This window comes from Oenanthe melanoleuca, chromosome 26 (assembly GCF_029582105.1).
Source record: "Oenanthe melanoleuca isolate GR-GAL-2019-014 chromosome 26, OMel1.0, whole genome shotgun sequence".
Lineage (NCBI taxonomy): Eukaryota > Metazoa > Chordata > Aves > Passeriformes > Muscicapidae > Oenanthe > Oenanthe melanoleuca.
Window position 1 is genome coordinate 3320991 of NC_079359.1, and position 16464 is coordinate 3337454.

The 16464-nt window shown below is 53.6% G+C and overlaps 1 protein-coding gene across 1 annotated transcript in view; it reads left to right on the forward strand.

Moving 5' to 3' along the window:
• The first annotated feature begins 829 nt into the window (after positions 1-829).
• SCUBE3 (signal peptide, CUB domain and EGF like domain containing 3) overlaps positions 830-16464 on the forward strand; it is a 32719-nt gene continuing 17084 nt past the window's right edge. Inside the window, exons 1-6 of the mRNA XM_056511204.1 lie at positions 830-1157; positions 9490-9612; positions 10553-10678; positions 13332-13466; positions 14489-14614; positions 15520-15636. Of these exons, the coding sequence (XP_056367179.1) occupies positions 1073-1157; positions 9490-9612; positions 10553-10678; positions 13332-13466; positions 14489-14614; positions 15520-15636 (712 nt within the window). The 5' untranslated portion in view covers positions 830-1072. The remainder of the gene's footprint in view (positions 1158-9489; positions 9613-10552; positions 10679-13331; positions 13467-14488; positions 14615-15519; positions 15637-16464) is intronic.

Here is a 16464-nt window from a genome sequence, read left to right on the forward strand (position 1 = left end):
AAACCCTGAGTATTTCAGAAAGGTCTTTTTCTTCCCCCTCCACCCTTATTTCCAGTCCTCCTCCCACCTCTCAGGGAAGCCAACAGAGCTGTTCTCCGGCTCTGTCTCCCCCTGCCCAGCACCCCGAGACGCTCCCGCAGCCACCGAGCCCAGCCAGGTCGTGCCATCTGCAAACTCCCGGGTTTTTTTTCATTATATATATATTTTTTTCCTTGTCCTTTTCTTTTCCACCCCTTGCCTTTTCCCATGCCATTCGTCTCCCCCTGGCCCCCCTCCCCTTGCCACCACCCCAAGCCCTCGGCTGGCCGAGGGACTGCGAGGTGCGGGGTGGGTCTGGGGGTTGCGGGGGGCTTTGCATTGATGCATTGATCGCCCATGGTCTCCGCCTGACCTCCCTGCTCCCAGGGAAGCAGTCTCCATGGCTACTGGCCCTTCTCCTTCAGCGCAGACTGTAAATTCCTGCAGGCAAAGCCCAGCCTTGGGGGTGCGAGGGGGGGAGCCGTGAAGGAGTAACCAAAGCCAAATAGAAAGAAAGAAAGAAAGGCTGGGAGAGAGAAAAAGGGCGTTGCTTGGATGGGGCTCTCCTTTCCACTCCCCTTTCCCAGGTCCCCAGCACCAGGGCAAGGCGCCTGCTTCCCCCCTCCAGCACTGCTGCTCCTGCTCCTGCTGCTGCTACTCTTGCAAAACTGGAATTGGCTGGGATTATTTAAGGGGAAAAAAAAAAAAAAAAAAAAAAAAAAAAAAAAAAAAAAAAAAAAAAAAAAAAAAAAAAAAGGAGGAGAAGGGATCAGAGCAGCCGCCAGAGAGAGGGCGATAGAGTCCACTTTCCTCCAACTGCCCTGGGTCTCCCTCCCTCGCTCTCTCCTCTTCAGCAACACCAAGAGCCCCAAACTGAACCCAGAGCAGCTTTTTCCATCAGTTCAGTTCCCTTCCCTCTCTCTGTCTCACACACGGCAAGGAGAGAGCCCCTTCCTCCCCTTGATTTCCCTTTGCATGCTCAGCCCCTTGTTTCCTTTAAAGCACTAGAAATCCCCCTTCTTGCCCCCGCTCCTCCCTGCAGACTGGGATTGCAATGGGAGCTTTGCAGATTGCTGGATTTTCCATCCTTTTCTTTCTCCTCCACTCTGGAAACACACTGGCAAATAAAGCCAGTCAAGGTAAGAGAAAATCTTCGCTGCTTGAAGGTTTGCTGTTTGATGTGTGGATTGGGCAGCCGGATCTCCTCGTTAGAGCTGGGGTTTAAGTGCAGGCTGGAGAAGGCAGCAGCAGTAACAACAAACAGTGGAGGGGATTTTAAATGTCGCTTGCAAATATTCTCGCCTACTGCCTTGGAACTGGGGTTGGGTTTGTAAACTCTTTAATGAGTTGAGTTTCTTAGACTTTAGTGGGGTTTTTTGTTTGGACTCTTTATCTCAAGTCAGGGGGTGCAGAAAATGAGGGTGGGCAAATAAGTCTGCATCCATCACAGGCAAAATGTGGCTGTTCAGAGGGGCTTGGGGGGGCTCTGCTGGTTTTGTGTCTGTGAGATGGGGCTACCACAGCAGCAGTGTGGGTGAGGAGGCTGTTTCAGGCTGGGTTGGAGGGCAGGGATGGCGGAGCGGGCGTTGATAACACCAGAAGGCTGCATCTGTGCTCGGGGCTTCACATCAGCACGGGGGAATCTCAGATGTTGGAAACTTCGGATAGCTGAGCACAGCTAAGCCTGAAAATTAAGGGAGCTCTTTCCCTGTCTGGTGGCAACAGAGATACGTCTCATCTTTATCAACTTTTGGCTTCTCTGTTTCACAACTCCAGTATTGAGGCAGAGCTCTCCTTCCCAGATGTACACACGGAGCTTTATGTATGGTCTATCTATACCTTCGCTTTTCTATAGCACCTCTATATTTAGCTCAGATTTTTTCTCTACACGCGCGCGGGAGTGCGCGCGCCCACACGAGCACACACAGCCCTATACATGATCCTGTTGGCCGCCTCAAAGGGGGTTTTTCTGCTTAATTCACCACTATCTCTACAATCTATGGGGTTTTCTCTTTTTCTTTCCATAGCACGTAAGGTTTCTCCAGCCCGGCTCTGGCTGTGCTGCTGTGGCAGCTGCACATTTGTGAGATTAAATAGCGTGTGAATGAAATCTCGGAGCGCAGGGTATAATGAAAGATCTCTTGTAGGAGGATTCCAGCCACGCGCATGGTCGCCCGAGCCCTGTCACCGACAAAGTTAGAAGGAATTTCAAGGCTATTGTCTTATCTGGCTCAAAGTGTTTCTAAAACAATAGGCGACTTCTCCGGAGGGCAGCCTGGGCAAGCAGGAGAGATTTTCCAGGGCAAAGGTTTGGTGAGAAGGCATCCAGCTTCACGTAAAGCTTTATGATTTAGGCACAGAAAGGAATGCTTAGGTTTTTATCCCCCCTCAAATTATCTTGAGTGTATGCATTGCTTTCATTTCTTATCATAATATTTATTTATTAAGGCCTTTTGGTTTCCAGTTCCATTTAAGCCTGAGCCAGAATTGCATTAAAATAGCAAAGTGAAATTCCATCGTGCAGAGACTTGACAGATCCCTTCAGGGAAGGAGAGGGGTGGAGTGGGGGTGGAGAGAGGTGAGCTCAATCCTGTGCTGGGGTGCATTGCCTGCCGTGTGCTGGGACAGCGCTGGCTCCTCTGGGTGTCCAGCTGCTCACAGTGGGGCTGTGCTGGAGAATTGAGAACTGGGAGGGGGAGGTGTCTGCAGAGAGGCAAAGGTTGGTGCCTATAGGGCTGCAAGGACCTACAGGGCAGGGGTGGGCCTGGTGCTGGTCCGTTTTGGATGAGGCCAAACTCACGGGCATCATTAGGGCGTCACGGCTGGCAGGTACAGCACGTGCCTTTCCTCAGAACCTGCTGTCACCTGGGTTTTCTGACCATCACTGAGCTCTTTGAACCCACTTTGTGTGTCTGGGATGTGTTAGCAGGATATTTCTCAAAAGCATCAGTTGTGTGTGCCAGGTGACACCCCAAGGATGGGGCACACATCACCCTGAAACCTTTGACCTTTTGAGGGACAGCCACACTTGCCAGGTGACTGTCACAGGATGGGAAGGGCTCCTCTCTCATCAGATGGTCCTGTCTTGATGGGATAACATTGTGTCGTGGGTCGGGCTTGCTGGCTCATTTCTTGTGCTGAATCACCCCGGAAAGTTTAGTCTGTGGGGAAAGAAGGATTTAGAGAGCTGGCTGCTGGGCCTGGAGGGTGTCTGCCAGTGGACCTGGCTGGCTGTGGAGTCAGCTTTGGGCTAGGGAAGCCTTCAACAGGAGAACTGACAATGTAAATCTAAATAACCATAGGGAGGCTCCTGGCATGCATTCACATCAGGGATGGACTCACTCCTTGTGCTCCTCAGGCTAAGCTGCCCACATGTTGCAGTGCCCACCATTCCTCTGGATTTTGGATAGATAATGTCATCCCCTGTCCCAACCTCTTGTCTGTCAGTCCATCTCACAGCCTTCCAGACAGAAGAGTTTGTCCTGAGCTTGTTCTCTCAGTGGAGCAGTGCCCTTACCTGCTGTTTGCCAGCATCAGCCCCTCCCTGCATGCTGGGAGGGCAGAGCCCAGGGACTGGCAGCTCTGCCCATCCTTGGGCAGTGCCAGCCCCTCTGGCAGCACCCTCAGCACTGGGAACACATCCTAGGGTTTGCCACTTTTCCCTGCAACTAATTTCACATCCCCTCAGATGATGCTGTGGTGTGGAGGGAGAGGCAGCATCCCCCTGGGAGAGCCCAGCACCCCAGTTTGCAGCCCCTGGCATTCCCATGACCCCAGTTCGGGGTCCTGGGTGGGATGACAGCCTCAGCCCAGCCCACTGGGCACTCGATGGTTCATGGTTGACACCAGCCCTCCTCCAGTGGCTGCCTGGGGCCACAGCCACTGTCCCACATGAGGGGCTGCTGTGGTGGCATGCACCTGCAAAGCCTACACTACCAGGGATTCTTTTTCGGTATTTTTTTAAGGAGTCTAAAATTTTCCAATTGCAGTGTGGAGATGCTGTTTGATTCCCCTCCCATTGCTGCCAAACCTCCTCCCCCTTGGCCTCTGCCTTCCTACCTCTCCAGCATTCACAGTGTGCGACTGTTGTGCCTGTCCCCTCCACCCCGCTGAAATATGAAATGTAAAACTGTAAACATTTCACATACACAGTTCAAAGGAGATCTTTGACTGAGGGCGTCTAACGTGCCTGTACTGAGATTAAAAAAGGGGAGGGGGTGGGTAGGGAGGAGGGAAGAAGAGTTTTTTTGTAACTGCCAACTGGAGTATAAATATTCAGACACCTTGAGTCCCCCAGTGCCGATGTACTGCTCTCTCCAAACTGCTCAGGAATTTGGGTTCTTTTCTTTTCTTTTCTTTTCTTTTCTTTTCTTTTCTTTTCTTTTCTTTTCTTTTCTTTTCTTTTCTTTTCTTTTCTTTTCTTTTCTTTTCTTTTCTTTTCTTTTCTTTTCTTTTCTTTTCTTTTCTTTTCTTTTCTTTTCTTTTCTTTTCTTTTCTTTTCTTTTCTTACCAGAGTACTCCATTTAGGAGAAAAGTATGCATGATTGACCTTAACCTTCACTTTCAAAATTTTAAGTCCCTTGAGAGGCTTTAGGAGAAGCCTGGGATGGCAAATAAAGTTTGCTCTGTCTGGCAGCACTGGAGGATGCCCAGCTGTGTTTTGGAGAGGTTGTGTCCCTGCTGGAGATCTTGAGATTGTTGCTCCCAGAGCAAAAAACAAACAAACACATTTTTTAAGGCAAGGCTGGGTCAGTCTGATAAGCCAAGGGAACAACAACAGCAATGACAATTCCATGGGGAGATGAACACGCTGCTGGTGTGGAATATCAAACCCTCTGTGGGGAAGTGGTGATGGAATTAATTTGAAGTGAGCAGGGTTGGCACAAGGAGGTGGGATGGAGGCAGAGGGAACATTTCCTACCCAGGGAATGGTGGTGGAACTGGGATCCATCAGGATGACCTGGGTTGCTGCAGAGGATGGACAGCTCAACCTGGCTCTGCCCTCATGGGAGTGGGAGACATAAGTCAGGGGGATAAAAAAGCCCTTTTCTGGGTCACTGACAGCTTTGGGGAAGCAAAACCCATGGTGAGGGTTATAGAGCAGGGTCTGGGCATTGGACAGTAGTGTCACCAGGCTGGGAATGGCCCCAGGTCCTTGCTGTGGCCTGTGGTTCCTCCCCTTGTATTCCATCATTCCACAGGGCCAAGGGCTGGGGCTGCATCTCCTGTGTCCCACCTGCTTTTGGGAAAGCTGGGTAGATGCAGGATGGGCTGGTTCAGAGGTCGCCATTGCATAGTGAGAGGAAGACATCCCCTGTGAGCCACCCTGAGCACAGGTACCTGCCCAGGGACCACTGGCACCCCCATCCTGGCAGCAAGGCATCACCCAGCACCTGAGTCAGGATCTCTGAGTGCAGTGACACTTCTTCTGCCAGTTTAGAGAAGGCTGTCCTGCAGAGCATCCTCCTCCCCTCTCCTGGCCCATATCCCCTCTCAGGGGCTGCCACTGCTCGTGGCCGTGCCCTGAGCCTGTCCTGCTGAGGCACAGCACGAGTGGCCCTTGTGAGCTCCCTGGACGAACAAATGATTAATAAACTGCACCACAGTGTCTGAGGTGGTTATTAATACCCTGGTAAAAGGAGCTACTGAAGTTATAAAGCTTTAATTTGGCATTAAGGCTGAGTGGAAACTCCACATGTCTGCCAACAGCTACACACACATCCCCATACAGACAGGCTGTTAATATATATGCCTATATAAAAACAAAGAATAAAATTAATTTGTAGAAAAAGCTGAAGCGCTAGCAGGAGAGGGGAAAAAGGATGGCAGGTTTGTTTGTTTAAGATTTTTCAGGCCAGTTTTTGCTGTCCTGTCTCACCCCCTCCTCAAATTTATTGGGACTTTTGGCCTAGGGCTAAAACTATCTTTTTTTTTTTTTTTTTTTTTTTTTTTTTTTTTTTTTAAACAAAATAAGGAAGTGAGGAAAGAGCCTCAATCCAGGCTCTAAAAATATACGAGCTGTTGCTGTATTTGCTGTATCCCCCTGCTCGCTGTCGGGTGTACAGAGGTGGTGGCCGTGTCCCCCTGGGCTCTGCCACCACCCCCGGTCGGAGCCCTCGGGCTCCCGGCGGGTCCCGGGGAGGTGGCGGTGGTGGCGGTCCCCTGGCTTTTGGCACGCCCGAAATGGCAGTGGCGTTGAAACCGTCTGCCTCCGCTGCCTTTGAAATGGAGAATAAAGCTGCAGCTGGAGCGGAACGGGGCCCAACAGCCAGCGCTGGAAAATCCCACCCACAACGGAATAAAAAACACGGCCCGAGGCGCGGGGCGAGCGCCGCAACCTCCTGCCCTGCCCGCAGCCCCCGGGCACGGCCGTGCCAGGGATGCTCTGCCCTCCGGGGAGCCCCGATCGGCCCCAGGGCGGTGGGACAGGGGCTGGGGCTGGGCAGGGAGCGGGGACACCGTGGGTGAAACCTGCGGTGCCCAGAGAGACTCAACGTCTTCATCAAAACCAGAATTCCCCAGCGCCGGCGATTTGAGGCGCGACGTGCCCCGTGTGCACTGCCTGGTTTGTGCTCATTTCAGGCAGCTTTAGGTGGATAAGAGTGAGTTTTGATTATTTGTGGAAGGAAGAGGTGGAGGGGCTGTAGGGGTTTGCAGGGGAACTGGCAAACCCTGCAAAAAGCCCACCTGGATTTGGGACCTTGAATGGAGCAGGTGGAGTAGGGGGACAAGCAGGATACAACCCAGCGAGGAGCTACTGAGAGCAAATAGGGACAGGAAGACCAGTAAGGATGTTTAATTGAAAAAAAAAATCTTCACTTGTCTTGAAGATGAACCCTCTCACATGGTGGCAGCAGCTCAGAGCACCTGCAGTGAGGCCACAGGCAGCTTTTCGGAAGGAGAAAGTTCTCCTGCAGGAAAAACGGGCTGCCCTGAGAGAAAACCTTCCCTTTCATGGGAAAATGCTGCTGGTGTTGACAAAAATGCTAAAAATTGACTTTTTCAGAGGGCTTTACTTTCATTCACTACATCATTTCTGAAGAATACTGAGGAGCCAAAATTTCAGCATTCTAAAATTGGGATCTTTGCCAGTCCCGAGATGGCTCCTGGGGTGCCCAGGGGGGTATTTATTCACTCTTCCCACAAACATACCTTTTTTTTTTTTTTTTTTTTTTTTTCCTCCTGTAACCTTTCAGAATTACTCTAGCTTTGGAAAAATTACAGAGTGGAAAACTGATGTTTTCTTTTGTACTTTTGCTGCTGTGTAATCTTTCCAAAGTTAGAGAGCTTTTGAAGTTACAGAATGGGAAAAATAGGAAAAGGATAGAAAAAAAAAAAAGATGCTACACGTGTGTGAGTGGGAAAGAGCCAGAGGTGCACTCAGTGCCTCATGCATGTTGTTTGTGGTCTTGAGTTTGAGAGCACAGAAGGAAAAAGAAATAGGAAATAAAATTCCCCTGAAAGTGAGATTCCTGGCAAAAGGCTGGGAAAGTTTCAATGATGTGATTTATGCCTGGTGGACGCTTCATGTTCTGAGTATTTTTAGGGGAAGGAGATGGGGTTTGAGGGATTGTCTGTGCTTTTGGGTGCTGGTTCCCACCCATGTGCCACCCATTGGATGGGTGCCCAGAGTGCCAGACCTTACAATTGTCACCTTGACTCAAGGCATCACAATGTGATTTATAACTTTGAGGGAACAGCTGAAGGGGAGCCCGCAGCCATGGAGGGCCAGAACCAGGATCTGCAGATTCAGTAGTCCTTTGGGTCAGCATCAGCTTTGAGTTCCCATGCACACTGTGGCCAGCACTTGGCATCTCCCCACATCCCCCTGCTCCAATGCCACAACCTCCCACCACCCTCTGGGAGCCCAGTGAGGGATGCAGCAGCCTGAGGAGAAGTCAGTGGGATGCTGAACAGCCACAAAGGGACAAGAGCCCGTGGGACCCCTGGCACGGGTGGCAGGGTGGCCACAGCGCGGTGGCACCGTGACCAGTGCCATGGCTGCTGTAGGTGCCAGCCAGGGAGCAGAGCCCTGGTCCCCGTGCAATCGTCCCCACCGCGGTGGGTCAGCCTCCAGCCGGTGATTAATGGCCCAAGGGAGGCCGTGGTGGCCGCGGGCCATGGCTAATGTCAAATAACAAATATGAATGCGGGCTGTAAATATTTATACAATGCGCAGGCACGTGCCGCCTCCCTGGTGCAGAGACAAAGCTCTGCTCCTCCCGGCCGGGTGACTCACATCTCATCTCCGGGCAGAGGGCTCAGGGTGGACGGGACAGGCTCGGGGTGGCTGGGACAAAGCTCGGGGTGGCCGGGACAGGGCTCGGGCTGTTCCCGTGGCCGTGGCCCCTGTTCCGCAGTGCTCCCTGCCCGCCCGCTGCTTGCAGGGATGTTTGGAGTCCCTGCGGAGCTCCTGGAGCACTTCTGTTCTTGGAGCTGTTAAAAAGCAGTTTTTTAAAGGCAGCTGAGAGCTTTGAAGCCTCATGCTCCTCCTGAGGGGATACAGGGAAGCTGGAGGGACTCTTTCCCCAGTGAGGAGTTTTCTATCCCTGTGAGGCAAATCCCTCCAGGAGCAGCGCTGGTGCTCCCCACGTGGAGATGGAGCCTGGGCTGCTCTGGGAGCCCTGCCCAGACCTGAGGGGCTGCGGGTGATGCTCAGCCCCGCCTGCCCCTCAGCAGCCTGATCCCCGGGCACTGGCAGTCGCAGAGGGGATGTTCCTGCTTCAGGGCACCACATCTCCCTGGCTGCCAGAGCAGGGAGGCAGTGAGAGCCAGCTGAGCAGCCTTTTGCTCACGAACCTCCACTCCATGTGCTCGAGGCTTCTCCATTTCCCAAATACCATTCAAATCTCTACTCCCACAGCCTCCTGTCACAGCAAACCCTCGGGCATGGCTGCTTGAGGCCATTGCCAGCACGTGGAGCTCTGGATGTGATGTCCTGGGTACCACAGCACTGCAACCCAGAGAAGGGGGTTGAGAGGCAAAGGGGGATGGGGACGATGCAAATTTTGTCTGTGTCCCCAAGGAAGCCTTGATGTTTTTCCCTCACTTCTGACTCCCAGGTTTATTTAGTGTGGTCCCTGCTAATTCGTGCACATTCCTTGGGACCTAAGAATAGAAAGCAAAGACGATTATTAGGGTGCCTGGTCAGCTCAGGAAACATCTAATTGGAGACAGAGACTTTCACCTCTGCCTGGGCTGGCTCCAGCCTGGGCTAGGAGTGCCAGGGCAGCATTTCCTATCACCAGACACATAAAAAGGAGTCTCAGGTGTCCAAGAGGGGACACAGGTTGTACTGTTTGGGAGTGGACCCAGTGATTCACCATGTCCAGAGCCCATCACCAGCTGTGTCAGGGCTGGTTGAGGAGCCACAAGCTGCTGGAATCCATCCCCTGGGGTGGTGGCACCATGGGGACAGGGGGTAGAGGTCCCAGGCTCTCCCCTTTGCTCCCCTCGCTGGTTCTCTTGCAGATGTTGACGAGTGCGTTGAGGGCACCGACAACTGCCACATCGATGCCATCTGCCAGAACACCCCCAAGTCCTACAAGTGCATCTGCAAGTCCGGCTACACCGGGGATGGGAAGCACTGCAAAGGTAGGGACACGCTGCTGGCAGAGCCAGAGCCCTGCTGACAAGTGACAGCCCCTGCAGCTTGGAGGACAGTGGCTCATCAGCACCCGCCCATGCACAAGTCCAATTTTTCACCCCAGCCCATTGTAAACCTTTTATTCCCTTTTTCTGCCCCAAACTCCTGGCCTACAGACAATGCATGGGGACAAGAGAGGACTCTGACTGTCCTTGCTGGTAATGGAGGCAGCCATCATCCTGGCATAGTTGGGGCTGCTCATGAAGGGTCACTTGGGTCTTGTTTTAAACAAAGCTGGGCTTATTTTCCTGCAGGATTTCTGACCCTGAGGCTGAAAAACTGTTAGCAGCTAAAACATAAGAAACTTGAAATTAAGATCTAGAAATAGACGTATAGAGGATGTGAAAATCAATACAGATGTAGATATAGGTGTAAATGTAGTTATTGATATAGGTATAGGCATATATGTATCTATAGATACAACTGAGTGGGGAATAGAAAGAAAATGGGCTTCTTGGAGCAGCAGCAGGAAAGCAGGATTGGGGCAGGGGAAAAATTCCCAGCTCGAAGCAGGTTCAGGGTCAGGATGGGCCGAGTACAAATAGCAGAGGGATTAAAGTGCTCCAGGCACTGCAGGGCTTTGCCATGGAGACAGGCTGCTATGCCAGCACCCTGGGAAATCCCAAGAGGTTCCCAGCATCAAGCTAAAGCTGTAAGACATTGGGCTAGCTAGGGGTCCAGCATTTAGGCTGGGGAGAATGGGGATGATTTTGTAGAGTCTGGAGGGATGCTGCAGGTGATAACGGAGCTGAGGACCTGCAGGAACAGGCAGAGAGAGCAGAATACCCCAGGGCACATCACCAGCTGGGTGGCAAGGATGCTGGTGATGGGGAGCAGCAGCCATGGCAGGCAGCAGCCCTGCAGCTCTCCTGCCCTTCTTCTCCCTAGATGTTGACGAGTGCGAGCGGGAAGACAACGCGGGCTGCGTGCACGAGTGCGTGAACATCCCCGGCAACTACCGCTGCACCTGCTACGACGGCTTCCGCCTGGCCCACGACGGCCACAACTGCTTAGGTGAGGGATGGTGGCGTCTTGCAGCTCCTCAGCTGCTCCAGCACCTGCTGGAGACCAAGACCATGCACCCCCAGAGCTGCTGTAGAGCCGAGGAACTGTGGTGGCACTCTCGGGGCAATAGGCACATCCTGTGCTGCAATGGCTCGCTGGGGACAGGATTGCTCCCTGTTACACGGGGGTGATGCCAAGGGAGGATGCTCCATGCTGGGAGAGAAACTCATTCTGTGGGTTCATCTGGGAGGAAAAATGGGAGAGTTGGGTTTGGAGTAGCTGGGGGTGAGGCACAGGCTCCCCACAGCCCCATCCTGCTGCGGCAAGCAGCCGGGCCAGCAGCTCTGTGCCAGCTCACCCGGGCCCTGCCGCTCACTCCGCTCGTGCTTGAGGTCAGCCCTGCACCTGCCAAAATAGATGAGTTAATAGCAAATATGGTGGGGATGGGAACCAGCGAAGGGACTGGATAAATAATCCCCGGGCCAAGACAAACCCGGCATCTGCCTACGGAGCGGCCGTGCATCCTCCCTGCCACTTCCCACCGCCCCAGAGCCCATCCGGCCGCGGCGGAGCCAAGGCTCCCGTCGGAGCCCCGGGGCTCCCGGAGCTGCCCGCGCCCGCAGCCGCTTCCTCCCGCAGCATCCGCGCTGGGAGCTGCGGGGCACGGGGCGCCCGCCTCCCCTCTGCCTGCAGCTCATGCTATTTTCTAATTAGTGTCTGCAGAGGGGTCATTAATGAGCTCATCACTGGGAGGAGGAGGAGGGGGGAAGGGATTATGGACACATACGCTTTGCATTAAGCACCATCACCAGGATCTTTGCAGCCTCCTCGGGGAGGGGGGAGATTTACACAGCTGGGAGGAGGCGCGGGCGGGCGGCTCTGCCTTCCTCTCCCGGGGGAGGATGAGCCCGAGAAGAAGAAAGGAAAGCTGGACGTCATGTGTTTACAGAGATGGGTGGGAGGGGATGGGGATGGCTGGGGAGCAGCCGGGCAGGCAGGGATGTGGGGGAAGCGTGCTGACTCCCACCTTGAGCCCTTCCTTAGCTCATCCCAGCACCTCATCTCTGATCCTGATGTCCTTTGCCCGAACTGCCTTCCATCCCCTTTTAGTCACAAAAAAGAGAAGCAGAGTAAAGCAGTGTGTTGTGCTCAGGCTTTGCCAGTGCCATGGGCAGCAGCTGAGCTGGACAGGGGTCAGGGTATGTGCCCGCCAGAGACCACCGGCCCCTCCATTGCCTACCCTGAACGACCTTTTGAACCAGGACAGGAATTCCAGCCCCATCTTGACACAGGCCCTGCTGGCTTCTGCCCATCTCTGTTGTGTTTAATAAAACAGGTATTAGAGCGGTGGAGTCTCGTTTCAGCCATTGGGTTTGAACTGCTGCCTCCTCATTTTTGACTAGAGCTGGAAGGAGAAGTTGCAAGACATTAAGCCCTTGTTCTAAGCAGGGGGATTTAAGGAGAGTTATTGGCATCTGCAGGACATAGCTTGGCTGGGATGAGCATTGGAGGAAGCCATGAGCTTCCTGCCATCACAGAGGACATCCCTAAATGCCTGGCTGCAGCCCAGGTGTCAGCCCTCACTGCCCTCTGGTGAGAGGGTGTTTTCAACAACTCCTTTCCAAGTTTGTGGGGTGCTCCTGGGCTCTGCTGCCTGGCCATTTCCAGCTAGAGCTGCAACCCTGCTTTGATATTTCTGAGCATCCCCTTGGTGCTTGCCAGGGGCTGGAGCACAGTGCAAGGCACCCACACTGCTCAGGCACCCATCTGTCCATCCCTTTTGCCCCAAAGCGAAGGGTTTGGCTGCGTGCAGCGCTGTTTGGGGAGGGGGCCTGGCAGCCCCTGGCGCGTGCCGTCACCGAGCCGCTATTCCAGCATTTCCTCTGGGCCGTGCTGGCGGGGCTCAGCTTTCCCCTCAGCCACAGCTCTGCAACGCTCGAGTTCACAGGACGTTTTCTTTGGCATGGGGCCCCTCACTTCCCGGGCAGAGGGGGCAAGGGGCGGCCGCAGCACAGATTTGTCCCTGCCGAGCCCGGTGTCCTGGTTGCTCTGGCACCTCAGGGCACTGGTGAGTTCACTGTCCCCAGAAAGCCTCCAGAGAGAGCAATGGGCAGTTACTCCTCATTAAATGCAGGTTTTGCAGGGCTGGGGTGAGGGCATTGCTGCTGCCACGGGGCCACATCTCAGCGCCTTGCAGCCTTGGCTTGTTAAACCAAAACAGGTGTGAGGGCAGCCGAGCAGCAGGGCAGGGGATGCGAGTCTCCTTACAAGTAATTATCCCTGCTCTGGGCTTAGGTTTCCCAGCTCCTCCTAATGAAGTGCAGGCATCCCCAGCTGGCAACAGGCTCTGAGGGGCTGGGAGCAGGGGCTGGCTGCAGCCAGTATCTGGATGAGCACCCTGGGACAAGGAAAACCCCTTTCTCTCTGGTCTGGTGTTCTCTTCTGAAAAATGAGGCCATCAGTGAGGGAAGCTGTACGATCCATGCACCCACTCCTGCTGTGCTTTGCCTTCATCCCCTGCACTGTCAAGCATTCCCCTTTCTTCCAGCCGGGGGATCACAGATGTAAGGCAGGTTAAGATGTAAGGTAAGATGCAGGTTACTCCCCATCACCTTGGTGTGCCAAGGATCTGTGCTCACCCCCTGCCACCTTCCCTCTGCAGATCTGGACGAGTGCTCAGAGGGCAATGGTGGCTGCCAGCAGACCTGTGTCAACATGATGGGCAGCTACGAGTGCTTCTGCCGGGAGGGCTTCTTCCTCAGTGACAACCAGCACACCTGCATCCAGCGCCCTGAAGGTCAGTGCTCAGCAGTGCCATGCCCTGGGGCACTCCCCATCCCTGTGTTTATCAGGCAGGTCTGTCCTCTGTCACCTCTGGCCACTCCTGCCTGGGTTTAGGTGCTGCTGCTGGGTTCTTGGTGTGGCAGATTTTAAAGTGAATCTGTGGCAGGCACTTTGGGAGAGGTGATAAATGTCCTGCAGAAAGCTCTTACAGGCCCCTCTAACTTACAGGCCCTGTCCAGGCACAGCAATACTGAGCAGGGGACATTAATCCTATGGCTAGAGCAATTTATTGATAAATGGAGATCCTCATACATATTGCCCTGCCAGGTCTTGCACAGCACTGAGCCTTTCTCAGTATCAACTCTAAATTGTTGCCGTCTGGAGAAACCTCTTAGCCAAAATAGGAGGAAATGAGAGATTTTTGCGTCTCTGCTGATTTTTATCTCTGCTGCTTGGCAAAGCCAGCTGAGTGTTTTTGCTTTCCTCCTTCCCCCTTCCCAGCTGTGTTGGTCACTCCAGCTCCCCAGTTGGTCACCCTGCCCAGGAAGGCTGAGCAGCTGCAGTGGCATCTCCTGTGTCCCCATGCCTTGTGTGTCTAAGAGGGATGAGCTGGCTGTTCCTTCCTCCTGGTGCCACAGTGGGTGGTCCCTGCTGGAGACAGGGATGCAGGGGCTGTGTCTGGAGCTCAATGGGCTTTAAAGCCACTGAGAAATGTGGGAGCATCCACAGGGTCTCATCCAAGGTGGGAAGTTCAAAAGTTGAAGGCTCCCAGGTGGTTTTGTCCACCTTCCCAAGCAGCTCTGTGCCAGGAGCTGGCCAGGGTTATCCTGTCCCCACAAGGTCCTCACTGACAAGGTTTCCCTTCTTTGCCATCATCATCCCATCCCATCCCATCCCATCCCATCCCATCCCATCCCATCCCATCCCATCCCATCCCATCCCATCCCATCCCATCCCGCCTCAGACGTCCTTCTGCCACAGCTGACCAGTGCCAGCAGCTTCTGGAGCGTTTCTTTGCTTCCTTTTCTCTTTTAGAAGGCATGAACTGCATGAACAAGAACCATGGCTGTGCCCACATCTGCCGGGAGACCCCCAAAGGGGGCATTGCCTGCGAGTGCCGCCCTGGTTTCGAGCTCACCAAGAACCAGCGCGACTGCAAATGTAAGGAGCACTTCAGGGCTGGGGGCAAGGCCTCCCAGAGACCCCTCACCCTATCCCCATGGCACAGACACCTCCTGCCCCTGCAGCAAAGCCCTGACCCCCTGGTAGCCGTTGGTTCATTGAGGCTGAAGCTCAGCATGCTCAGCTCTGCCTCTGTTGCCCTTACAGACCATGCTTCTGGCAGCCCCCTTTACGATGGGGTGTTGTGTCCTTACATGACCAGGCTGAAATGGCAGCTCAAGGGGGTCCCAGAGGCTCAGCATCCCCTGTTTTTGTCCCAGTGTTTCACTTTCCAAAGGGGAGGTGAGCAAGGAGAGTGTAATTGGCATGTGAGGAGTGCAGGAATCCTCTCCCTGGGGCTTGTGGTGCTCTCTGCCTCTCTGATCTCCTTCCAGCATCCCACTGGCAGTGCCAGGGTTATTAAATAGATATGTATGTGTTTATGCAATTATTTTTATTTTGTTTCTCATTTGCTGTGTGCAGCAAATGTGTAGAATTGCTGATGAAATTAAAGTTTAATCCTAAACTAAATGAACAGCACACCTTGCCCCCAGGGGAGGGCTGGCAGGGATTCCCAAAAGCTCCCGTGTCATTCCAGAGCTCAGGAAACTTTCACCCTTCCCCTGTAGCACTGGATTCAGGCTCAGGGTCAACCAGCCCACCAGTCCCCTTTGCTTGGACTTCACTGGTGGCATTTACCAGACATGCAGAGGGAAGACATAAGAAACCACATATCAGCCTGCATCTGCAAAGATCCCACAGGGAAAGTGAAGGGCTTTAGGAATTATCTGTGGGGGAAGGAGGGTATGAACAAGGTGTTTCCAAGCCAGCTTATGTGCTGCAGTGGATGCTAGGCAGGCAGGAGGAGCTGGGGCCATGGTGACACTGCTGCTTTGTTCCCACAGTGACCTGCAACTACGGGAACGGGGGCTGCCAGCACACCTGCGACGACACCGACCAGGGCCCCAAGTGCGGCTGCCACGTCAAATTCCTGCTGCACTCGGACGGGGTGACCTGCATAGGTAGGTCAGGCCATGCCCCACACAAGGGTTGGGGGGTGGGATGGCTCATCTTCCTCCATGGGTGACTTGTCCTTGGCCTGGTGAAGGGTTTTTCCCAAGCCTTGGGCATGTGGTGATTTCCTTTTGCTGAGACTGGGGAAGCTCAGTGTGTGTGTGAGGGATGCTGTGGTACCTGGTGGTGCAGGGATGTGTCTGCGCAGCCACAGGGAGCAGAACTGATCTTGCTGGTGCTTGAGGGCACACCTGGGGACAGGTTGCTGTGCTGGGGTGCAGGCAGGGGTCCCTGCCTGCTTCTGTGCTGCTGAAGAGGGAGCTGTGAGGATGTCTCAGTGCTGAGAATTGTTACTGTTGCTGTCACTGGCAGTTTTTGGGGAGGGATGTAGAGGGGGCAGGTTTACTCACAGCAATCTGTCCCAGCTTGGTATTGTGGAGCCTCGGCTCAGGAACATTGTCTTGCAAAAAAAAAAAAAAAAAACAAACCAAAACACCAACAACCTGACAACTCAACCACCCCCAGAATTGTCCTTTTCCTGTGTGTGTTTTCAAATTGTAAAACATCAAGCAGAGATAGAAGTTTTACTGGTTTCATATGCTTGTGCTGTTTAGCAGCTGCTTTGATTTAAAAAATGTTATATTTGGGGAGTGATTAAGTCCACAATTGCTTGAGACATTTGAGTTCTTATTGCAAAATGAAAAAAGAAAAAGGAACTGAAAGCAAGAGAAGTTTTGGCTCCCCTTGTCCCTGCTGTGCCTGAACAGAAAACCCTCCCGTGCTTTCCACAGACGGCTCCGTCCTCAGGGCAGAGGATCCCCCCCCGAGCCCCTGGC